General features: G+C 41.1%; 1 protein-coding gene across 1 annotated transcript in view; it reads right to left on the minus strand.

The window, feature by feature from the left end:
• Nucleotides 1–4,504: 4,504 nt before the first annotated feature.
• The window catches only part of LOC133773407 (dynein axonemal heavy chain 14-like), a 66,838-nt gene continuing 46,153 nt past the window's right edge, over nucleotides 4,505–25,189 (minus strand). Inside the window, exons 17-27 of the mRNA XM_062210766.1 lie at nucleotides 19,644–19,891; nucleotides 17,912–18,143; nucleotides 17,295–17,348; nucleotides 14,412–14,557; nucleotides 13,001–13,069; nucleotides 12,205–12,391; nucleotides 9,335–9,411; nucleotides 6,415–6,736; nucleotides 6,056–6,132; nucleotides 5,730–5,889; nucleotides 4,505–4,621 (exon numbers count right to left, since the gene is read on the minus strand). Of these exons, the coding sequence (XP_062066750.1) occupies nucleotides 4,505–4,621; nucleotides 5,730–5,889; nucleotides 6,056–6,132; nucleotides 6,415–6,736; nucleotides 9,335–9,411; nucleotides 12,205–12,391; nucleotides 13,001–13,069; nucleotides 14,412–14,557; nucleotides 17,295–17,348; nucleotides 17,912–18,143; nucleotides 19,644–19,891 (1,689 nt within the window). The remainder of the gene's footprint in view (nucleotides 4,622–5,729; nucleotides 5,890–6,055; nucleotides 6,133–6,414; nucleotides 6,737–9,334; nucleotides 9,412–12,204; nucleotides 12,392–13,000; nucleotides 13,070–14,411; nucleotides 14,558–17,294; nucleotides 17,349–17,911; nucleotides 18,144–19,643; nucleotides 19,892–25,189) is intronic.

The following is a 25,189-nucleotide window of genomic DNA, read 5'->3' on the forward strand; positions in this document are numbered from 1 at the left end:
GGAGGGTAAACCAATGGCAAAAGGAAGACCTTTCTCTCTGTCTCTCTCTCTCACTGTCCACTCTGCCTGTCAAAAAAAAAAAAAAAAAAAAAAAGAATTGTGAACTGGGGCTGGCACTGTGGCACAGCATGTAAAACCATCTCCCTGTGATGCTGGCAGCCCACATGGGTGCCTGTTTGTGTCCGGGCTGCTCCACTTTCGACCCAGCTCCCTACTAATGGCCTGGGAAAAGCAGCGGAAAATGGCTCAAGTGCTTGAGCCCCTGCCACCCAAGTGGGAGATCCAGATGAAGCTCCTGCCTCCTGGCTTCGGCCTGGCCCAGCCCTGGCTTTTACAGTCATCTGGGGAATGAACCAGTGGATGGAAGATCTTTTCCTCTTTCTCTGTAACTCTTTCAAATAAATAAATAAATAAATCTTTTAAAAAAAATTGTAAACCACTGTATGAATGATATTAAAGGAAGATTTTTTTTATGCTAACTGAAAAAATCCATAACTGAAAGCCTGACTTTCTAAGATTTTGCAATACATTTTCCAACAATAAATCTTTAAATAAGATAATTGAAGTATACTATTTACTGGAATTTATATTGAATGAAAATATATCACGACTAAGTAGGAGCTTAGTAAATCTATTAACATAACTTATCACATTAATCAGTTAAAAGATCAAAAAAAGATGCCAAAAATCATTTAATAAATTCTAATAGTCAAAAGCTAAAGAATGGGAATAGAAACATCCAAATTATGATAAAGAACACTTACTACAGACTATGACCAAACATCTCATTAAATGCAGAAATATTAATTGCATTCCTGATAAGTTAAGAAACAAATATTCCAGTTAACCTTGCCTTGTGGGAGTAAATCAATTCAATAAGACAAGAATATGAGTTACAAATATTGGAAATAAAATTATTTTTATTTGAAGATGACTCAATTAATACCTAGAAAATTAAACAGTAAGGTGGGTAGATATGAAATAAATATATAATAGTTTTATTTTATATTAGATATAAACAGTTTGAGATTTGAATTTAAAAATTCCACTCATTACAATAACTAAAAAATTCCTAGCAATAAACTTAATACCTATGTAAAGAGAACACAAAATTTTAACTGAAGCAGAAAGAATGAGTGGAGAAACACTTCAGTAGATCACTTACCTTTGAGGCAGATTCTCTTTCCGTAAGTGATAAGAAGTCCGCAACTGGCAACAGCAGCAATGCCTTTTCTAAGATTCTTCTGATTGTCGTCTTTCCCCCACCTGTTGGGCCCACCACCATCACTCCAACACACACCTAAAACACAATTTACAGACACAACCATTCATGAACTGTTCTAAAGTTGATTTACAAATGTATCCTTGCCTCCACCAATGGACTGATTCTTCCTTCAAATTATTCTTCATTCTATTGTTATCTGGCTTCTGCTTTTACTGACTAGGTTAATGCTAAAATGACCAGGAAAAAAAAAAAAAAAAGTGGATCAACGAGAGGTAAGTATCGCTGGGAGACAACTTTTAATGGTGGCTGGCATTTCTACACAACTTCTCAGCCAAGGCTTTGGCAGCTCTGTTCAGGACAATCTTCTCAAGGATGACTAAACAGTTCTGGAAGACATGGATAGCATCTCCGGGGTAAAGGACAAGTTCATTTCAAATCCAGAGTAAAACAAAACAAACCCAGCCAAACCCAAATATCTCTTTCATGGAGAAAAGTTGGGCACTGTGGTGCCAGTCCTCCTGTGAGCTCAGGCTGCTTCTCACGCGACACAGCTTACCACGTGGGCAGTGTGACCGGGCCCTCGTGTTCCCCCATGGGTTCTGGGGAACTGACACATAGGATGTTACTCTGCCTACTGCTATTGCTGTAGAACTGCTCTGTGTTTCTGACCCAGGAGTCCAGCTTCTTCTACTGGAATGAACTCTGGCAGGCTAACTCCTTTGCTTATAAGCAGAGTAGAATCTTGACGAACATGTACATGGAGGAAAAGATGTGTTACCCTAAGGTATAAACTATCGTTACAATTATTAATTTAATTCTATCTCAAAACCTGAATAGCACTTTTTGATAGATACCAACAGGCTGATTCTAAAAACCCTGACAAAGAGAAGGGGTCAAAAACAGTTCAGAAAGTTTTGAAAATAACAAAGGTGGAAGATTGGCATCATCAGATATAAAGACTTGCTACAGGGGCCGGTGCTGTGGGGCAGTGGTTAACGCCCTGGCCTGAAGCGCTGGCATCCCATATGGTCGCCAGTTCTTGTCCCGGCTGCTCCTCTTCTGGTCTGGCTCTCTGCTATGGCCTGAGAAAGCAGTGGAAGAAGGCCCAAGTCCTTGGGCCCCTGCACCCGAGTGGGAGACCTGGAGGAGGCTCCTGGATCCTGGCTTTGGATCGGTGCAGCTCTGGCCATTGCGGCCCATTGGGAAGTGAACCAGCGGATGGAAGACCTCTCTCTCTCTGCCTCTCCTCTCTCTGTGTAACTCTGACTTTCAAATAAATAAATAAATCTTTAAAAAAAACAGACTTGCCACAAAGCTATAATAATGAAGACTCTGTGATATAGGTACAGAAGAAGGAAACAGAAGAAAGAAATAAATCAACCCTAGCAGATGTGAAAACTTGGTATTGATACAAGTAGCTCATCAGTGAGAAAAGGTTGGGAAAAATGGTTATTCATATGGGGAAAAATAGATCCTTACCTGACATCTTAAAAATAAACTCCAGATGATTTGAAAATGGGAATTACAAATATCTAAAACTTTTAGAAAAAATTTATAGAAAATACATTTATGAAAATAGGATATTTATTAAAATGGCACACAAAAACACAAATTATAAAGAAGATTGATAAGTTTTACTTCATTAAATATCTTTATGTACAACTGAATATTTCCCAAAAATCTAAGACTTAGATAATTTATTTGCAATGCACATATCCAATAAAGAATTATGATTTAGAATACATAGGGAAAATGGTACACATTTACTAAGAAAAAGAAACCAAATGAATGATGAAGCTATTATATAATCTGGCAATTAGAAGAAAATCAAATGGCCAAAGAAACTTACAAAAGGATGTACAATCTTACTAGCCATCAGGGAAATGCACATCTTGGTGCTTTCCCAAAAGGTTTATTCATGAAGAATAGGAAATTCAAAGCAGTACCACAATCATATGCAGAATATTTTACACCACATTTCTAGGGGGTTTGTAAGTATGCATTAACTGGATGGAGTGAAAAGATTTAATTTGTTGAGAGCTAAGGTAACAAGTCAAATAATACAATCCAGGGAAAGAGTTAATCAATAAGCCACTTTATTTTAAAGAATAATCGCCAAATGCATTTCTACACTTACCTGAAGCTGATTATACAGCTGTATGATCTTCTCTTTCTGGGATGGCCAATGCTGTAAGCCCAATTGTTGCGCTGCGATAAATATTACTTTCTAAAAGAAAAATAATATTCATTTAAAATCTACTGCAAACTGAACTCTTAAATTTGAATCTTCCAACTCTCTCTTAACTAGGCACAAATTACTATGCTTTAGGATAATAATTCTGTCTCCGAGAATAATGAAACAATCATTACTCTGTTGAGGAAAATTTAATATACAGAATTTTATGTTCATAGATCCCTGGTAGCAAATTCATAAACCCTCCCACAGGTCTCATGTTTTAACATGTATTTAAAAACTAGCTGGCACCAGAGTCCACCTGCGGCTATCCCACACTGGAAGAAAATGCAGTTTCTATATCCTTTGTGACTCTAAGCATCATAAAGGCAGGTTTTTCATTCTGTAATGACTATTTTAATGTCTCACTGTTAAGAATATTCTGTGCCAGCATAAAAAATTTACAGGATGGAAAACATGACATGGTAAACACTAAAATACCAAGTGACTGCAGCTTGGAAAAACACAAAGAAATGGTCAGGGCGATCATGCTGCCTTCTAGAGGAGGGTTTGCCCACTGTGGATGCCAACAGTAGCTATGCCTACAGAAGACTGGATTGTCCTTTCTCTCCCACTGATGTTGCACACTTTGAATTTCATCACTTATGTTCTTGCAATGAGACAGCAAAGCAGCCGTAGGAGACGCTCAGCAGGACAGTCAACGGAGAAAAAGGAGCTCCTCCTGCAAACTAACTGCAGGCAATCAGCTGAGAGCATTCTTTACAAGAGCAACCTCTTTCCCATGGAGGTCATGAGCTCTGAAAGCCTGAGCTTCAGAAAGACCTGGATGTAGAGCTTTGGAATTCTCTGCCCCTATCCTACAAACCTGAGCACAAGCCAACAAGTCACAGGGAACAGGAATGTGTGCGGCAGAGGAGAGGAGGGCGATCAGCATGAGCAGAGGAGATTCTGGACAGGTCATCGACTGGCTAAACACTTTCACACAGGTGAAATAAAATCATAGTCTTCCTATAAAATATTCATGGCTGTATGTGGCGTGCATCTGAGTCAACTGGGCGGGACACTGTGTAGTTCTTTCTCTGATTTTATACCACAGGCAATGTTGATCCAACATGTGATTGGACATGCTTTAGGAAAGCCACTCTGGTGCTCACAGATGCACACTGGGATCCAGGGGCCGGGAAGGGAGAGGTGGCAGGAACCTACATTTAAATCCTGTTAAGACTAAGGCAATGTCTACAAGGTTGTATAGATAAGAGAAACACTAAAAGGGTGCCCCATGCCATTAGTTACATTTTAAGTCTTTTCTCCTAAATCTGACTAATTTGATTTTCAAAATATTCCTTCAAAATAGAAAGACCAGACACATCGATCTCATTGGAAATGTGAGGGAACTGAGAAACAACGCATGTGATGGCCTCCCTTGCCTGCAGACACACTGGTCTGAACACTGTGTGTCTTCCCCACGGGGAACTATAAATCCTCAAACGTTTTATAAAATTTTTATTTATTTGAAAGGGATGCAGGGAGGGGGAGAAGGTGAAGGGGGCACACACAGAGAGATAGAAAATATGAGAATCAATCTCCCATCTGCTGATTTACTCCCCAAATGCCCACAAAAGCTGGGGCTGAGCCAAGCTAAAGACAAAAGCTGGGAACTCGGCAGGCGCAGTGGCTTAACAGGCTAATCCTTCACCTTGCGGCGCCGGCACACCGGGTTCTAGTCCCGGTCGGGGCGCCGGATTCTGTCCCGGTTGCCCCTCTTCCAGGCTAGCTCTCTGCTGTGGCCCGGGGAAGGCAGTGGAGGATGGCCCAAGTCCTTGGGCCCTGTACCCGCATGGGAGACCAGGAGAAGCACCTGGCTCCTGGCTTCGGATCAGCGTGATGAGCCGGCCGCAGCGGCCATTGGAGGGTGAACCAACGGCAAAAAGGAAGACCTTTCTCTCTGTCTCTCTCACTATCCACTCTGCCTGTCAAAAAAAAAAAAAAAAAAAAAAAGCTGGGAACTCAACCTGTGTTTTCCACACGGGTGGCAGGGACCCAACTACCTGAGCCATCCACCTGCTGCCGCACAGGTTCTGCATGAGCAGGAAGCTGGAATCAGGACTGGAGCAGGGACTCGAGCTTTGGGCGTCCCAAACCGCGTCTTAACACTTTCTCTAAATCTTTAAGTATTTTTATCCCTCAAATTACAATGTGAATAGAGTATTGCTTGAAAACTACAGTATTTTCAGTTTACATCTAGTTTATTAAACTTAATTGATATTCCACAGCTAAATAATCCATAATGATTTTCAAAGGTCTTATTACCTCCAAGGCAGGTAGATCTACTTTTGCAGTTGTCACTCCAGGAAAAATATCTCTTATAATCATTTCAAAGAGTGGGATATCTTCAGGGGAAAATTTCGATAAACTAGCTTCTCTTACAGCCTCGATAATGATCCGAGTTTCATCTGCTTCAGATGTATCACTTTATCAATAGAACACAAACAAGTTAACAGGTCTGTTTGCTGACATTAAATACCATCTAGGGTAGCTATCTGCTGTCCTTCCCTCCTCTCCCTATCTGCATAGCAGCCATGTCGTTTGGGTGGGACTGATCAGGTCCCCAGCTCCAGGGACAGATTCTAACTCACCTAGAACAATACCAGTAATACCAGTAATGCCATTCCTCAGTCACTGACTCAGGGATGGGCACTGTTATCAGCAAGGGCTTTTAGTTGCAAATAACAGAAATGAATTTAGGCTTATATAAAATATAAAGTAACATGCCAATTTACTATCTAGGAGGGTCAGAACTAGGCTTCAGGACATGAGGTTGGAACAGGAGCCAAAATCATACTATGTACAACTGGTCTTGCAAAGAAATGACTGCCACCATCAGTGGATCCAGGGGACAGTCAGTTCCTAGGGCAGCAGTGGATCCCTGGTGTCAGTTCTACAGCTGCTCCCTGCTGCTGCTATTTCTGGTAATTGGCTTGGACACTGCTATTACTGTCACCCCCACCAGAACGGATTCTGTACATTTCCAGTTTCCTCTTTCACTGGCTGCAGATTCAGATTCTGGAGTAGCTGTGTCAGATTTGGAGTTATGCATCAAAGTCACAGTTGCAAGTGAGTTTGGGAAAGTGAACATGTGGGATAAGAGATACTCTCTGAGGAACATAAGCTCAGTGGTGGTCAACTGGAGCATGGAAGTGAGTTGGACACAGTGACTCAAGGGCCAACAAATGACCTTCCATTCACCATGAAGTTCAATGGCACAGACAACCCCAGCTGTCATTAGAAGCCTACTTGCCACCAGCCAGGAGGCCAGCCTGAAGATAAGTCAGTACGTGGACGAGCGCAGAGTTGAGAGTATCTCATAAAAATGAAGCTGAAATCTTATCAAAGCAACCACATCTTGCCCCACTTCTGGGTTTTCCAATTGGGCCAAACAACAGACAATATCTACCATTCAAGTCAACTTGAGTCTTCTGTTAATTTTCACAAAGTCTCCTAACACATAGACATTCTCTCATGACATACGATTTACTCTTTAACAATATTTCATCCATTAAATATTTCAGGATATACTGAACATGCAACCAAAAGGAAAATAAGTGACCATGTGTGGTATGATATAATTTTAGAGATGGAGAGGTAGAACAGTTTTCCTATCATCTTGTCGATTGGTGCCTTTCTTAAAAATGAGGGTGTGATAGTCTTTGATTCATGACAAAAATCACTAATATTTATTGACTACTCTTTTTTAAAAAGTATTTATTTGAAAGGCAGAGTTACACACAGAGAGATGGAGAGAGAGAGAGATGGATCGATCTTCCATCCACTGGTTCATTCCCCTACTGGCCCCAATGGCTGGGACTGGGTCATACTGAAGCCAGGAGCTGCTTCTGGGTCTTCTAGGTGGGTTCAAGGGCCTAAGCAATGGGCCATCTTCTACTGCTTTCCTAGGCCACAGCAGAGAGCTGGATCGTAAGTGAGCAACCAGGTCTCAAACTGGCACCCAGATGGGATGCCGGCACTGCAGGTGGTGGTTTTATCTGCTATGCCACAGCGCCGGCCCCTCCAACTTTTTTTTTTACCCACATTGCTCAGTTTTGTCAATGTCATTTACTAAAAGTTGATTCTTAACCCCAGATTTATGATATGCTCAATGGCCAAAGCAAGTAGTTCTAATTCTATACTTTGGATTCTGCTTCAATGGTTTGTTTGTTTATTTATAATAGAGGCATTTACTTATAATAGAATGGTTTCTATTCATAAGCCAATATCATAATATTTTCATTACTGAACCTTTAAAATACAACTTAGTACTTAAAGGGATATTTCTCCTTCATTGTTCTTACTTTTTTGTATTTTTCTAGCCAGGTTTATTTTTCCATATTAACTTTAGCATCATCTTGCCTAAAAAAACAAAATACTTTTGTTATTTTTACTGAGGTTGCATTTTCATGCATAAATTAATATTTATAGCAGTTGAACTTTTATGTTAAGTTCTTTAAGATACTATAATAATTACAGAAATGGAGTATGATTTTAGTTACATTTCAATTTCTGTTGCTGAATCCTGTTTCAGAATTTTCCTCATTGCATTTCACACATTTCTTATACAGATACAGTCATACCTTGGTACCAGTAGGGGACCAGTGCCAGGATTCCCTTGGATACCAAAACCCAAAGATGCTCAAGTCCCTCACGTAAAATGGTGTAGTGCCCGCATATAATCTATGCGAATTCTCCCACACACCTTAAATCATTTCCAGATCACTTATAGTACCCACTATGATGTAAATGCTACCTAAATAGTTATACTGTATTGTTCAGGGAATAATGACAAGAAAACAGTCTGTACATGATCATTCTTACCTAGGTTTTTTCCCCCCAAATATTTTCAATCCATGGTTAGTTGGATCCATGGATACAGAGCCTATGTCTATGGAGGGCCACTGTATGCTTACATTTATTGCTTTTCTAGGGCCAGCACTGTGGCAAAGCTGGGAAAGCTTCTGCCTGCAATGCTGGCATCCCATATAGGTGCCAGTTCGTGTCCCAGTCACTCCACTTCCGATCCAGCTCCCTGTTAATGGCCTGGGAAAGGCAGAAGATGGTCCATGCAGGAGATCTGGATGAAATTCTTGGGTTTGGCATGGCCAAACCCTAGCTATTGCAGCCATCTGAGGAGTGAACCAGCAGGTGGAGGATCTCTCTCTCTCTCTCTCTCTCTCTCTTTGTAACTTTCAAATAAATCAATAAAGTTGTTAAAAAGTTATGTTCCTCTAAATGAGCTCTTTCATTCCATTACTTTTTCACTGTATAAAGATAAAGCACTTTAAGAAAACAAGGAGACAACACTGTATTGGGGACAAGTACTGAGTAATTTTGTGCATACTTCCTTCCCTTTCTCTGTATCCTTAAATAACTTGTCGTATTTTACTGTGACACTCCAGCTCCCTGTTTTGTCAAATTTACTTAAAATTCCAGAACTGGGACCAGTGCTGTAGCACAGGTTCATGCCCTGGCCTGAAGTGCCAACATCCCATTTGGGTGCCAGTTCAAGACCCGGCTTCTCCTCTTCTGGACCAGCTCTCTGCTATGGCCTGGGAAAGCAGTAGAAAATGGCCCAAGTCCTTGGGCCCCTGCACCCGCATGGGAGACCTGGAAGAAGCTCCTGCTCCTGGCTTCGGATTGGCGCAGCTCTGGCCATTGTGGTCAATTGGGGAGTGAACCATTGGACAGAAGACCTCTCTCTCTCTGTAACTCTGCCTTTCAGATAAATAAATAAATCTTAAAAAAAAAAAAACTGTCTCACCAGAACCAAGGAGGGGATTCATTATTAAAAAAAATTCCACAACTTATTTTCTCCATGGATGTACAATTCTCTTTCACCTAAAATTCAATTCAAAACAACTTACCTGTTAAATTCCTGTTTTTTCCTCTCAGCAATTATTAGAACTGTCTTCAGAAACCGCAAGCCAAAATGATAATGATCCTATCAAATATTAAAAAATTGAGTTATTACATATGTGGAGTCTAAAGAAATAACTGATCTCATAGAAGCTAAAAATACTAGGGCCAGCACTGTGGCGTAGTAGGTTAAGCTTCCACCTGCAGTGCTGGCCTCCGATATGGGTGCTGGTTCTAGTCCTGGCTGCTCTTCTTCTAATCCAGTTCCCTGCTTATGGCCTGGGAAAGCAGTAGAAGATGGCCCAATTGCTTGGGTCCTTGCACCCAGGTAGGAGACCCATAAGAAGATCCCAGCTGCTGGCTCTGGATTGGCTCAGCTCAGGCCATTGTGACCATTTGAGGAGAGAACCAGTGGATAAAAGATCTTTCTCTCTCTCTCCCTCTTTGTAACTCCTCCTCTCAAATAATAAATAAATAAACAAAACCTTTAAAAAATAAGTTAAAAGTGCAATGGCTGTTACCAGGGGCTGAGGAGGGAAAAGAAGAGAGGGGAAAGGTTGATTAAAGGAAAAAGAGGAAAAAGAAGGGCAAAGGTTGATTAAAGGGTATTAAGTTACAATGAAGTAGAAGTTTTAAGAAGTTCTGGGACTCTACTGCCCTGTGGGGTGACTATAGGTAATGTTAATATAGTATATAGTTGTCTTTGAAAGAAAGTTAGAAATAAGATTTTGAATGTTTTCACTATAAAGAAATGCTACATGTTTGAGTAGATATGTTTATGCTCATTGGACATTACACAATGTAACTGAATGTAGACATGTATCAAAACATCACATGGTACCCTATAAATATGCATACTCTGTATGTGACTTAAACATTTTTTAAGTACAAAATTTAAAATTTTTGAGTTACTAAAATATCTGTGGGGAAAATGGAAGATTTTGAAAATAAATGCCACAGTATGAAGTTAAATTACTGATCATCTATGCTACGATGAGAAACAAAGATACGAATCCCAGAGACACTAACTTTTGCTTCTAATTCTCTCATCCCTCCCCTAAACTGGTGCTCACAAAAGTCTTTTGGTCTCAAAAGAAAGGAGTAACAGGTACTAAGGGAGTTAAAAAACTATCGACATCTGAATCAAATTTTCTCTGAACTAGAAATGGAGGAATTGAAATCATATTAAAAAGAGGAGCATTTTGGAGGAAATGTGATTAGCTGACCAAAGCATTTTGGGCTAGAAACAAATACTCATTATGCTGGCGTCAGTAACACTTGGGGAACTTCTTAGAAATTCAGGTTCTGTATCCCCACACCAGACATATGAGGGGGTCTTTAAAAAGTTCATAGAAAATTCACATCATGAAAAACCATGCATCAGATTTCAAAAAAATTTTTTGTACCAAGGTAAATTTGTATTAACTTGCCAAAACACAACTGAGTAAGATCTAGTTTAAGACATAAAAAAAATCAGTTTGAAAAGAGTCCCTATCAGAGTAACATAAATTTTGCTAAAATTAAAGCAAGAACAAACATCAATTTATGGCAACTCTTGGGTGGAGGATGGTAAAATCACTGATGCTTTATGAGAAGTTACAGGGACAATGACTCAAAGAAATCATCAGTTTACAAATGAGTAAGAAGGGACAAGATGATGTTGAAGATGCTTGTGGCACTGACCATCCAAATCAATTTGTGGAAAAAAAAAATTTACTACTATCTATGCCTTACTGAAGGGAAGCAAAGATTAACAGCAGGAAAAAAATAGCCAATAACAAATACAAATTGGTTTAGCCTATACACTGTGACTGAAAAGTTAAAATGGAGCAAACTTTCTGTGCCCAAACTATTGTACCCATATCAACTCGAGATAAGAGAAGAACTTTTAATGAAAATTTTTAAGCAAGCTGGATCAAGATCCTGAAGCACTTCTTCAAAGAATTGGAACAGGAGATGAAACACGGCTTTAATAGCACAACCCTGAAGACAAGGCACGATCAAAGCAATGGCTACCAAGAGGTGGAAGTGGTCGAGTCAAAGCAAAAGCAGATCAGTCAAGGGCAGAGGTCATGGCAATAGTCTTATGGGATGCTTAAATTTTTGTGCTTCTTGACTTTCTGGTGAGCCAAAGAACAATAACCTCGACTTACCAGGAAAGAAAGTGTTTTTGACAAAGTTAGTCAATGTTATATTAGAAAAATGCCCAGAAAAGCTTGACCAGAGTCCTTCGCTACCATGACACTATTTCTGTTCATTTCTCTCATCAAATAAGGACAATTTGGTCAGAGTTTCACTGGGAAATCATCACACATCCACTTTATCATCCTTGTGACTTTCCTTTGGTTCCCAATCTTCAACCTTTCTCCAGTTATTAATGTAAAAGAAAAAAAAAAAAAGACTGCAGTGACATGGCTAAGTTTCCAAGACCCTCTGTTCTTTAGGGATGGACTAACTGGCTGCTATCATGGCTTATACTAGAGCTCTTGTTGAAAAATAAACTTTATATTTTTAATCACTTAATTTTTCTAGTTTCCATAAACATTTGGAGGTCTTCTTATGTAATTAGAAACTATGAGGCAAGACAAAATAAGCTTTGAAACCACTGCTCTAAGTGTTGGCTTTCTTATATGGAGTTGTATAATTTATAGATTTTGAGGAAATTTCCATTTGCAATCTTGATTGGGTTACATTTTCCCTAATGTTCAAATTGGTTTATGGACTTGAGGTGTTGACAGGGACTCTAGCACCATTATTTGTATTTTCCCATATTATTCCTGGACCAATACTAGATAAATACTACTAAAGTTATTTTAACATTTTTATTCATACACAATCACATTTATATACTTGGGGAAATGAAACATTTTTTTTTCACCTTTTGTGAGAGCTGTGTGCTAGCTAATTCATAAAGGTTGACTAGCTTTCCAGAGAGTAATTTTGAAGATTTGAAACCAACTGAAGACATAATGATTTCAGTAATCATTCGATAATAGGGTACCATCATTGCCACTGGGCGAAACAAAGACTTTAAGTTATGTGGGAGCTCTTCTCGACCTGGATATCTTAAGGGAGGGGGAGAGAAACAAAAATAATTTTTCAATATTTCAAATGAGAAACCATATAATACACATCCCCTCCACCAAATAATTCTATCAGATTTCTATACAACCTTTATCTGGAAAATTGGCTCACAAGATGGTTTCTATTGACCTTTTCATCTCACAGAGCCTCCTGGTCTAATTCTTCTTCCTGTGCCTCTTCCTACAATTCATTTCACAACAGTTCCAGATGATTCACTGGACACTGCAGTGTTCAATCAGATATGTACTAAACCTGCCCAGCCTCCACTCCCAGGAACCATCATACTCTTATTCCTCCTGCCACTTAGCATTTTTTTTTTCCTGTGTCCTCTTCGTGAGAAACTGCTGAACTTTTTCTTTCTCTAGATAGTCATGAAGTGAAAACACCCCTTGGTCATAAGCTAAATGTGAGGCTATCTTTATGGAAAAGTGTGGAGTTGTAGCTGTTCATAAATGGTTTAGTGGAAGGAGACTCCAGGGGTGGTTGAAGGTAAGCGACATGTGATATCAGACATCTTATCCAACTGTGGCTAAGATTTAAGAAAAAGATTTTGGTCTGTATTCATTCCCACCAGATTCACTGACACTTACCCAGGACTTATGGTGACAAATATCGCACAAGACATATTGATACGAATTTCCTTTCCTTCCAGTACAAACCTACAAGACATTATTCAGAGAGTCTTTATCTAGGCTATAGGATGTCAGAACTACATGTGAATCTGGGAGCTTTCTGAAGGCAATGTTAAATGTAAACCCAAGCAGAACACACCAGGAAAAACAAAGGAGAAAGAAAAGGTTCATCTTGAGCCACAGTTGTGACTCCTGCTAGGATTTGGCTATTATTTGATTATGGCTAAAGATGTCTGAAGAGCTTTTTGGGATCTGAGCCTAGAAGGCACCCATCTGAGTTGACCTACTCAGTGAAAAGGACCTCAGAGATCTTTAGGAATAAAAGTAAAGGAGCACAGAGTGAGGCACAGCAGAGAGTTCCTCCACTAGCATGGAATACAGCCTGCCCTCCAAGTCCTCCCAGCCTCTGGCTAGAGACCTTCAGGAGGACTGTGAAACCAAACTTTCGGTAGGGACATCGCTGCCCTACAGTTGGTACCAGTAGTAGAGACAATGCAGAGACATTCTGTAGTGCTTTGTTGGTCAACTACTATCACAGAGAGTGGTCAAAATATGTGAGGAACAACGGGATAAAACCTGGGGACTCCCTGAACATAATTGGGGAAAACTTTTCAGGGGTTGAGGTATAGCAAAGAATTCATAAAATATGGGTTATTGTGACCCCCAGCTCTCATCATAGATTTGTGAGGTCTGGAACACAAGCTCTATCAGTTTGAACAACATCTATGAGACTAAAGGCACGAGTTACTGAACATTGGTTTGAGCTGGAAATATCAGATTATAACAGAAACTATACCAGCAAATTAATTCATATCTATCAAGTCAACCACATGAGTTCCTGAATTTATCTGAAGAGAAAAAATGTCTGATAGTCTATCATAAACCTTAGTCATCATAAGCTGCACATACTGTCATTGCATAAAAGCACATTAAATTAGAATAATGAGATAAAAGGGAGCTTCAGGTATGTGGTAAGATTCTGTTTTGTTAAAAAGATTATAAAGAAAAAAACCAAAATGCTGGTTTCTTCAAATATAATAGCCTAAGATGAAGAGGTAGTAAGAGGATTTAAGTTGAGAAAAAGTATTTAGAACACATTTGCATTAGTGTCATGGTAGACCCAAAGACTATTTCAAAATCTGGATGCCCATTTGTATACCTCAAATTGGCCTGAAAGTTCAATGCACATTTTCACATTGTTTTTCTAGTAAATCAAACACTGGACAGTGCCATCCCTTTTGATACGTACTTTAAAAAAAAATCGAAAGACCCAAATACATATTGCAGAACAAATATTTAACCATTAACTAAACAGCAAATGTGAATCAGATTTCTACTCAAACAGTGCAAATATGTACTCAACAAATACCTGACAGAGTAGCTGGCTTTTGCAGACTTAATTGTTAGGATCTGTGAAGCAAGGACAGAAAGAACCTCCACATTGATTTGATTGAATTCATCAAAGCAGCACCAGGCTCCTGACTGAACCACTCCAAAGAGGAATTTTCCCACTATCTTTGGGGAGGGAGGAGAATGAATACTGAAATTGTTATAAAGGTACGAGATTTTACCGGGATATCAATTTGATATATATTCTTCCATATTAACCAAGCCAAACAAACAACTGCATTGCCTCCCTCCAGATTTCTTTTTTTTTTTTTTTTTCTCTTTTGTAGGGCTAAAAAAGCAGTAGATGCTTAGCCTCTGGACGAATCAACTCTTCCTCCGGTCTCTTCTAAGAGCCTAAACATGGAATAACAAATGCTGGTGCTCACAGAAACAGCAAATGAAGAGCTGCCGCCAACGACTGACTGCAAGACCAGCACAGCACCGCTTCCACGACTACCATTTATCGCATAAAGCGTAAAGAGTCTTTACAACAACTTTTCCGGCAGATACACGTAAAGCGTCTGAAGGCTGGGTCTCCCTTTTTCAGGGCAAGCAGACACCATTGGGATCAGCGGTGAGCTGCTGGTAGGCCGTCCCCGTGATGGGTATCAGGCCCAATATTATGCAAGAAATAGATTCTGCACTAGAGTGGAGCGGTCCAGCTGAAACACGTAGCTGCTATTCGGCTTCTGCCAGGTGCCAGGGTGCAGATCCAGCTTGGCTGGGTTCCCCAGTGTTTTGTTAGAGGCTCAAAGTCTGAATTGGAATCTGTTGAATTTTCAATAATAGCAACTAAAACAAAACAAACAGCACTGTCAGGACGACTGGAAAGGATTCTGCCAGGTGTTGCATGGCATGGAGAGAAGGTGGAGATAAACCCTCAGACCAGGAAGGAGACAGAAACTGGTGTTTCCCACATGGAAGCAGGAACCAGACCATGTCTTAATTCAAAATTTTGAGAGTTTGTTCACTATGGGATCTAGGGGGGGTATTTCTGATTTTAAAAATATTGCATTAATGGCCGGCACCGTGGCTCAATAGGCTAATCCTCCGCCTGCGGCGCCGGCATACCGGGTTCTAGTCCCAGTCAGGGTACCGGTTCTGTCCCAGTTGCCCCTCTTCCAGTCCAGCTCTCTGCTGTGGCCCGGGAGTACAGTGGAGGATGGCCCAAGTGCCTGGGCCCTGCACCCCATGGGAGACCAGGAGAAGCACCTGGCTCCTGGCTTCGGATCAGTGCGGTGCGCTGGCCGCAGCAGTCATTGGAGGGTGAACCAATGGTAAAGGAAGACCTTTCTCTCTGTCTCTCTCTCTCTCTCTCTCTCTCTCTCACTGTCCACTCTGCCTTTCAAAAATTTAAAAAAAAAATGCATTAAAATGTTTATCTTGATTACTACACTTGATTTATTTATTTATTTATTTATTTATTTATTTGACAGGTAGAGTTATAGACAGTGAGAGAGACAGAGAGAAAGGTCTTCCTTCTGTTGGTTCACCCCCCAAATGGCTGCAATGGCTGGAGCTGCGCTGATCCAAAGCCAGAAGCCAGGTGCCTCCTCCCGGTCTCCCATGTGGGTGCAGGGGCCCAAGCACTTGGGTCATCCTCCACTGCCCTCTGGGGCCACAGCAGAGAGCTGGCCTGGAAGAGGAGCAACCAGGACTAGAACTCAACACCCATATGGGATGCCAGAGCCGCAGGCCGTGAATTAACCAAGTGAGCCATGGCACAGGCCCCGATTACTACACTTTTTACCTTTCCTTTTAGTTTTGCTCAGCAGACAAGTGCCTCCCCTACCTCACTCCAGACCCAGCCCTCCTGAGTCCCATTGGGAAGCAGTTTCCAGGGAAGAGGAAAGAGACTCTTATTTGGTAAATGTCTTAAAAATCATAAGTGAATAAGTTATTTGTATTAATTGATTTCTTTTAACATGTGCTATATGAACAAATTTCAAGTGTAGGGTCTCAGAGGTAATGTACTTTGAAAAATAAAACTATACCAGTAAAATATAAAAGGTATGAACTTACCATTGAAAGTAAATTCCAGTATTTTGAAAGTTTGAGTAAATTTGTGACAGGTACAGAGGTACAAAAATCTTTTAATTAATAACAATATTATGAGACATGTCTTAGGTAATGTGTTATCAAAACCAAAGTGATTCATATTTACTTGTAATTACCAGGTATATAAACTCTCAAATTTTTACTTGTATCACAATAGTTTCATTGTTCTTAAGACTTTTATAGTAAATAAATATGTAAGATTAGGACTTAAAATAAGTTTGTATTCAAGTATTACACTTGGGGCCGGCACTAGCCGGCATTCCATATGGGCACCAGTTCTAGTCCCGGCTGCTCCACTTCTGATCCAGCTCTCTGCTATGGCCTGGGAAAGCAGAAGATGGCCCAAGTGCTTGGGCCCCTGCACCTGCATGGAAGACCGGGAAGAATCTCCTGGCTCCTGATCGGCTCAGCTCTGGCCATTGTGGCCACTTGGGGAGAGAAACAGCAGATGGAAGACCTTTCTCTCTGTCTCTCCCTCTCACTGTAACTCTACCTCTCAAATAAATAAATAAAAAGTATTACTCTTAATTATTTTATATATTCATATTCCATATAAGATTTTGTTTGAAAAAGATCCAGCTGTCAAAAAGTTTGAAAATCATTGTTGTAAGCAGTTCACTTGAACTAAAAGCAAATTATATAATGTTTTAAATTTCTATTACATTCTAGGTTTCTATTAGTTTAAATTAATAGCATTTGTGGTTCTACTATCAGTGACTCTCAAAGTTTTCTCTAATCTTTCATTCTTCAATGAATTTTTTATGTGTACAATATTTTTTCCTGAGTATTGATGTTTAAGCTTTACCTTATAATCCAAATTCTCAAAGCAGCTGAAGGTCACATAATGTTTTCCTAAGGCCTGGAAGATAAATATGTTTCAATATGGTTCTTGAGTTATGAGACAAAATACTAATGTTTAAACTGCCAGATTAGTAAAATGTGCTCTTTAGAGAAAACTTTTACAATATGAAAATGAACTAGATACAAAATTTAGAGATTCACAAAACTCAGTATGAATACACATATATTAAGATAGTTTTGTTGATTATTTCACAGTGCATTATGATCCTATTTTTATACAAATTTATAAATACCATAAACTATATGCCTTGTTTTCATTGGCCACTACTTTTATCTCATACACACACATAGTGATGTTAGTCATTCACATGTTAGTCAGTTAATACCGTTCCATGTAAATTCAAAGCAGTTGTGGGCTTACTGAGATCCACCTCCCCGCAAACAACAGGCATTCTGAAATTAATCCATCAATTAATTACATGGGTTAATGGATGTGATTATTAAAAGCAATGAATATCTTAACAGCAGGAATGGTATAAATTTAAGATAAGAATGGTGAAACATCTATGAAGTTTGTGGGACAGAAAAGATGTTTTTGTTCTAGATATAGAAGTCACTTACTTTTGCTAGGTCTTTGATAGTCTCAGTTTTTCCTACACCTGCTGGACCACAAGCACAACCTCCTAGATTCAAATGTAGAGCCCCCAGGAAGGTGAGCCAGCACCGGTCTGTGAGAGGCGTAATGGCCAGTCTTGGGGTACAGCCCAGGTACTCATAACCATAAGTGAAACTGGCACCTCCTTGAGATACATAGCATAGCATTTGTTTTTCATCCCATTTGTACTGCAGATGTCTGCAAGCAACATTTTAAATGCTCTTGTTATTTGGGTAAATTTTTTTTCACGTGAAGAAATATAACAAGATTGAAAATGAAGTGTTGACTAAAAGCATTGAAATCAAAACATGAAAATCAAGGGAGAAGAGTGATATAAAACTCATCAATGACTGCATTAGATCTGGAACGATAGAACTCAGAAGACTACACCCACGTGAGCAGTTTTCCCTCTGGCAAACGGCCTTGCAGAATCACATTGCTCTGATGTGCCATCAGCCTAAGTGGAGGATTTCTGTACAAATCACTCCCGAGAAGTCTGCTATGGGTTCCAATCAGAATGTGGTCGACACATTATTCAGAATAATCTGGACCGTTTCTGTGAGAGTACTTCAGAGAAGTGTTGTTTGCATCCAAAACCATATCAACAACATTGTCTTGTCTTATTTATCTATCGAACAGTTAATCATGTAGCTAATCATAATGCCTTCCTCCACAAGGCTTTGAGGTTAGCCCGTGACCTGTTGTATCACTGACTTTCTTCTGTGTCCCCAGCAGTGCCGACTTCTCAACATAACAATCTCTTGGGCATTAGCAGTGAAGGAATGCCAAAGAATATTTTTGGAAAGAATCTTCATTTGTACTTTTTAAATGTCAAGGGAAAAGCTCCTACACATTTGTGACAGTTTAGCACTGCTTTGATATTTAATTACAAAACGAGGCAGCCACAGCCTTTTCAGATTTCCACGTTCCTAAAGGTCTTACAGAAGGACTGCTAATCACCTTTACTTTCACCTTTCTTCTGTTTCTGCTGTCATGGAAGAGTTTATTCACCCTTGTAAGCCGTTTTAAATACTTTATGGAACAGATCATATTATAATCATTTAAAATAAGTAAACTTTTAAAATAAGGTTTAAATTAAAAATAAAAAGAAACTAAAAAATTGGTAAGCTATGACTTTGGAGAGTGTCAGATGAGAGAACGTATAATCAGAAGAGAAAGCTTTCAGGGAAAAAATTGGTTGGGAAGTTTGAGACGCGACAGTTACTCAGGAACTCTGTCTCCTGATCTCCTCTCACCAGTCCGTGGCCCTCTCCTTCTAAACATCTGTTTTCTAATTGACTCCAGGGGGTGTGAGTCAGGGAGCTGGAAAGGCTCTACCATGTGTCTCCTCTGCCTACTCTGCTCCAGAATTGCCAGCACAGGGCCAAGAGGACTGAGCTGGATCAGCTACCGACTGACAGCTGCTACCCTGGGGCTGACCTGCCAAAGGCAAAGGGAAACATGCAGCTATGAAGACAGTGACCAGCTCAGGCAGATGAAGCAGAGAAGGGGTTAAAGAAAATGAGGGGGAGGGGCAGAAGACAGAAAGCAGGATCCACAGGATTGCGGTTTGCTTAAAATTTTGTAAATACTCACAAATTAAATTGTTTGACAGAGTTCGAAGTAGAGAAGCATTGTACCTAAAGATATGCTCGCGAGAAGTTGTTGTATGTAGGATTATAATTCAGATCCACCTACCTTGTCCACTCAAAATCGTCCTGCTTGCAGGTATCCTGGAGCAGTAGGTTTCTCACCACATCTCGGCAGTGAACGTAGAGAATGAGCAGCGCGCCCAGCACGGCTCTCGTCTGCGCGTTGCTGGTGTCCAGCAGCTCTGCAGCCTCTTCCAGATGCCCTAGCACACCAGCGTGGACGTTCTCGAGAGCTTCCCTCGATTGAGAACTCGTGAAACTTTTAATGCAATCATCATAAAATATGATCTGACTCTGAAAAAGTAAATATATATAATAACTGCAGCCTACTTTTACTTTTAAATGAAAACACTCTCATATATATGCTATGTGTGTTTGAGAAAAGAAAGCTTACACACTTGCATGTATTTGAGGGCTACAACTTGAATTTTGATGAATGTTTATAGAGGCCTTATTCATTTTTTTAAAGCTTATATTTATTCATTTGAAAGGCAGAGTTACAGGGAGGCAGAGGCAGAGAGAGAGAAATCTTCCACCTGCTGGTTCACACCCCAGATGGCCACAACGGCTGAGCTGGGCTGATTGGAAGCCAGGAGCCAGGAGCTTCTTCCGTGTTTCCCTTGTATGTGCAGGGCCCCACGCACTTGGGCCATCTTCCACTGTTTTCCCAGGCCATAGCAGAGAGCTGGATCGGAAGTGGAGCAGCCAGGACTAGAACCAGGGCCCATATGGGATACCAGCACTGCAGGTGGTGGCTTTACTTGCTACGCCATAGCACTGACCCGCCATCTGTATTTTCTAAATCTTTCATTCTTAATCCCATTGTCAGTAAAAAATAACCTCAGACAGTAACAATAGAGCACTCCAAGAGGAGATCAGTGCCACTTTCTCCATGGATCTCATACATAATACACCTAGAACACACTGAGTGTGTACTCACAGAAGGCACAGGAGAGGCAACCTGGTGTATCCATCAGCACTCTTGTTCCTAACCAGGACTCTCTTAAAGATGCTGTAGACTTATAATCTGTGAAGCAGGACTCTCGCAAAGGTGTTGTGGACTCAAAAGATCAACAGGAGGGTAGAGACCGAGGCTTGGGAGATAAGCAGGAGCAGAAGTCTGGGCACACGGTGTGAACCACAGGGCAGGCCGAGTCATGGCACGGTCTTCTCAGACGCCATTACTCTGCTGTCCCTGAGATGTTTATTCTAGTATCACAGCCTCAGGAGAGTGGATCCGGGGGGCTGAGACCCGTCCCTGGGCTAGGAGGATCTTGCTCCAGTGTGGGACACTGTGAACCAGATTTTCTGTTTGCTTGTTTATGGAGGAGTTCTCAATACTGTATCTTGGGGTAAATCTGTCTGGGAATCTTCCCAGCAGCCAGTGCATACTGATGTCTCATCATTCCCTCTCCCCACAAGTGTCTTTATCTCCATTAGGGGTCAACTGTTAGTCGTGTAACATATTCAGAAATGTGAGATAAAGGAGCCTTGGTAAGCTGCCTGCTGGGAAGAGAAATTAGCAGCAGGGAGCGCATTTGTGGGAAGGGCACATTCAGAGACTGAAGCCAATGTCTTCCATAATGTGTTTTTCGAAACACAATGCAGCCTGCTTCTTAGCTGAACATCTCTGCAGACTAGGGCTGGGGAGAGCTGTCCCTGGTAGAGGAGGTTTGATTATTTGCATTTCCTATAGAAATGCACAGACTGCTTCATTATAATGTGGTCACCTTTGTAAATAGCAGCTTAAAGAAATTCTTCAGTTTAAGATCTAAAAGTGGTTTATGAAATTTCAGTCAAGTGAACAGCAAAAGGGACTAAGACTTGGTTATTGTAATTTGTATTGGCAATCTCAGGATGTTTTATTAGCAATGACTTGAAAATTGTGGTAGGTCAAGCCAAAGTAAAATGATGTTATTTTTGTTATTTAAAAAAGTTAGGGGGCGGGACCAGCACTGTGGCGTACAGGATAAAGCTGCTGCCTGCAGTGCCAGCATCCCATATGGGCACTAGTTCGAGTCCTGGCTGCTCCACTTCCAATCCAGTTCTCTGCTATGGCCTGGAAAAGCAGTAGAAGATGGCCCAAGGTCTTGGGCCCCTGCACCCATGTGGGCATACCCAGAGGAAGCTCCTGGCTCCTGGCTTCGGATTGGTACAGCTCCAGCAATTGCAGCCAACTGAACCAGCAGATGGAAGACCTCTCTCTCTGCATCTCCTTTTATCTCTGTGTAACTCTGACTCTCAAGTAAAATAAATAAATCTTTAAAAAAAAAAAAATAGGGGGCTGACGCTGTGGGTTAGCTGGTAAAGCTGCCACCTGCTATGTTGTTATCCCATTTGGGTGCCGGTTTGAGTCCCTGCTTCTCTACTTCTGATCTAGCTCTCTGCTATGGCCTGGGAAAACAGTAGAAGATAGCCCAAGTCCTTGGGCCCCTGCACCCACATGGGAGACCTGGAAGAAGCTCCTGACTCTTGGCTTTGGATCGGCCCAGCTCTGGCTGCTGCAGACATTGGAGAGAGAACCAGTGGATGGAACACCTCCCTCTCTGTCTCTACTTCTCTCTGTCACTCTCCCTTTCAAATCAATAAATAAATCTTTTAAAAAATATTTATTTGAAAGAGTGACAGAGGAAGAGCAGGAGAAGAGAGACTTCTTTTTAAAAAAAGATTTACTTATTTTTTATTTGAAAGCCAGAGTTACACACACATACAGAGAGAGAAGGAGGGAGGGAGGGAGAGAGAGGGAGGGAAAAGCAGAGAGAGAGAGAGAGAGAGGGAGGGAAAAGCAGAGAGAGAGAGAGAGAGAAAGAGGGAGGGAGGGAGGGAGAGAGAGAGAGAGAGAGAGAGAGAGAGAGAAAGGTCTTCCACCCGCTGGTTCACTCCCCAAAGGGCTGCAATGACCAGAGCTGGGCTGATCAGAAGCCAGGAGCTTCTTCCAGGTCTCCCATGCAGGTATAGGGGCCCAAGCACTTGGGCCATCTTCTGCTGCTTTCCCACGTCATAGCAGAGAGCTGGATTGGAAGTGGAGCAGCGGGGATTTGAACCGGAGCCCATATGGGATGCTGGCTCTGCAAGCAGTGGCCTTACCCCCTATGCCACAGCGCTGGCCCCAGAGATCTCTCATTTTTCACTCTCCAATTGCCTCCAACAGCCGGGGTTAGGCCAGGAGCTAGGAACTCTCCAGGCCTCCCACTGCATATCAGGGGCCAAGTACTTGAGCCATCATCTGCTGCCCCGAAGGGAGCACATCGGCAGGAACTGGAATTGGGAGCAGAGCTGTGGGCACCCCAACTGGCAGCTTAACTGCCACACCAATGTCCATTCCAGAATAAAGTGCTTACATCTCTCTAGAGCCTTTAAATCACTCCACCTTCTGGAGCAAGAGACAGAAAAGGCCCTTTCTCCCTTAGCTTCCATGACAGATCTCCTAATTTTTTTTTTCTTCTTCTAGCTACTCTTTTTCAGCCCTCTTCATGGATTCCCCTCTTATGCCTACTTCTTAAATGTTGGTGTTTCTTGGGATCTTTCTCTGTCCTTCCTCCTCCATCCTGCTGGGGGGAGTTTTATCACTTCCATGGCTTCCATCACTGCTTCTCAAAAGAACTGCCAATTTTGACTTTCTAGAGATCAACCTTTCTTAGTTTTTCTTCTCATTTTCTCTCTTTTTATAAAAGATTTATTTACTTGAAAGGCAGAGTTAGAAAGAGGGAAAGACAGAAAGAGAGGTCTTCCATTCCCTGGTTCACTCCCCATACAGCCGCAACAGCTGGGGCTGGGAGAGGCTGAAGCCAGGAGCTTCTTCTGGGTCTCCCACATGAGTGCAGGGGCCCAAGGAGTTAGGCCATCCTCCACTGCTTCCCCAGGTATATTAACAAGGAGCTAGATTGGAAGCAGAGCAGCTGAGACTTGAACCAGTGCCCATATGGGATGCTGGCGCTGCAGGAGGTGGCTTAACCTGCTACACCACAACGCTGGTCCCTCTCATTCTCTTTTGAGCACTCAGCAAACAATAACTAGTTGTAACAAACATGCCCGTAGTAGTAGGCAGAATACTGACTTTTTAGGAAGACATCTATGTCCTCAAGAGGCAGAGCAAGATGTAGCTGAGTGAGACATTCCAGCACCCTCCCCACGGAGAGACCAGTTTGGGTGGCTACTCATAGGCTAGACTAAGTTCATAAGAGGTGAGGAAGCCATGAGAGAAATCACAGGGCCTGGTTTTAGTTTAAGAAGAAGACTTTTGGGCCAGCGCCATGGCACAGTAGCTTAATCCTCCACCTGTGGCACCAGCATCCCATATGGGCACCTGTTGTAGTCCCGGCTGCTCCTCTTCCAATCCAGCTCTCTGATATGGCCTGGGGAAGCAGAAGATGGCCCAAGTACTTGGGCCCTTGCACCCATACAGTAGATTGGACTTTCATATCCTGGCCTCAGCCAGCTCAGGCCTTGAGTCCACCTCAGCGGCAGGCATGCTATAAGCAGTGTGGGCTTTGGTCCTACCCCACAATGTACTGGACTCAGCAGGCTGCAAGCTCCGGTGTGATCTAATATCACAGGGTTTGTGGCCACGGGACTACCCACTCATCCCTCCCAAGGCAGCACAACATGGACAAACTGTCCACTTGGGGAAGAGTTGGACCTAACAGACAGCTACAGAACATTGCATGCAACAGCTGCAGAATATACACTCTTCTTCATAGCTCATGGAAAATTCTCCAGGATAAGTTATATGGTGGTTCACAAACTGAGTTTCAAAAATTTTTAAGTACCTTTTCTTACCACAAAAGCTAGAAATCAATAACAAGAAAACTTTGGAAGCTATGTAAGTACATTGAAATTAAACAATTTACTCCTGAACAACCAACATATAAAGGAAGAAACTGAGAAGGAAAATTTCCAGTGTCTTGAAACTACTGAAAATGGAGACACAATCTACCAAGACCTACAGGATACAACAAAGAGGTACTAACAGGGAAGCAATTATACCTACATTAAAAAAATCAGAAAGGTCTAAAATAAACACCCTATCATGCACCTCAGGGAATTAGATGAACAAGAATAAGCCAAAGCCAATATTAGTAGAAAGAAGAATAAAGATCAGAGCAGAATAGAGACTAGATAACACAATAGAAAATATCAGTGAAACAAAGAGATGACTTTTCAAGAAAGATAGAATCAACAAAGATGTAGCTAGGCTAAGGAAAAAAGAGGATGCAAATAAATAAAATCAGAAACAAAAAGGAAAATGTTACAACTGACACCAAGAAAACACAAAGGATTATGAGATACAATTATAAACAATGAATACACTGATAAAGTTGGTAACCTAGAAGAAATGGACAAATTCTTGGATATAGATACCTTACTAAGATTGAATTACAAATAAGCAGAATATCTGAACTGATGAATGAGTAATAATATTAAATCAGTAATTAAAAATTCTCCCATCAATGAAAAGTCCAGAATTAAATGGCTTCACTGTTGAATTCCACCCAACATATAAAGGAGAAATAATATCAATACATCTTAAATTATTCTAAAAAGTTGAAGAGGAAGGCTTAGAATAACTACCCTGATGCCAAAACCAGGCAA

This window comes from Lepus europaeus, chromosome 14, assembly GCF_033115175.1.
Source record: "Lepus europaeus isolate LE1 chromosome 14, mLepTim1.pri, whole genome shotgun sequence".
NCBI classification, from domain to species: Eukaryota; Metazoa; Chordata; class Mammalia; order Lagomorpha; family Leporidae; genus Lepus; species Lepus europaeus.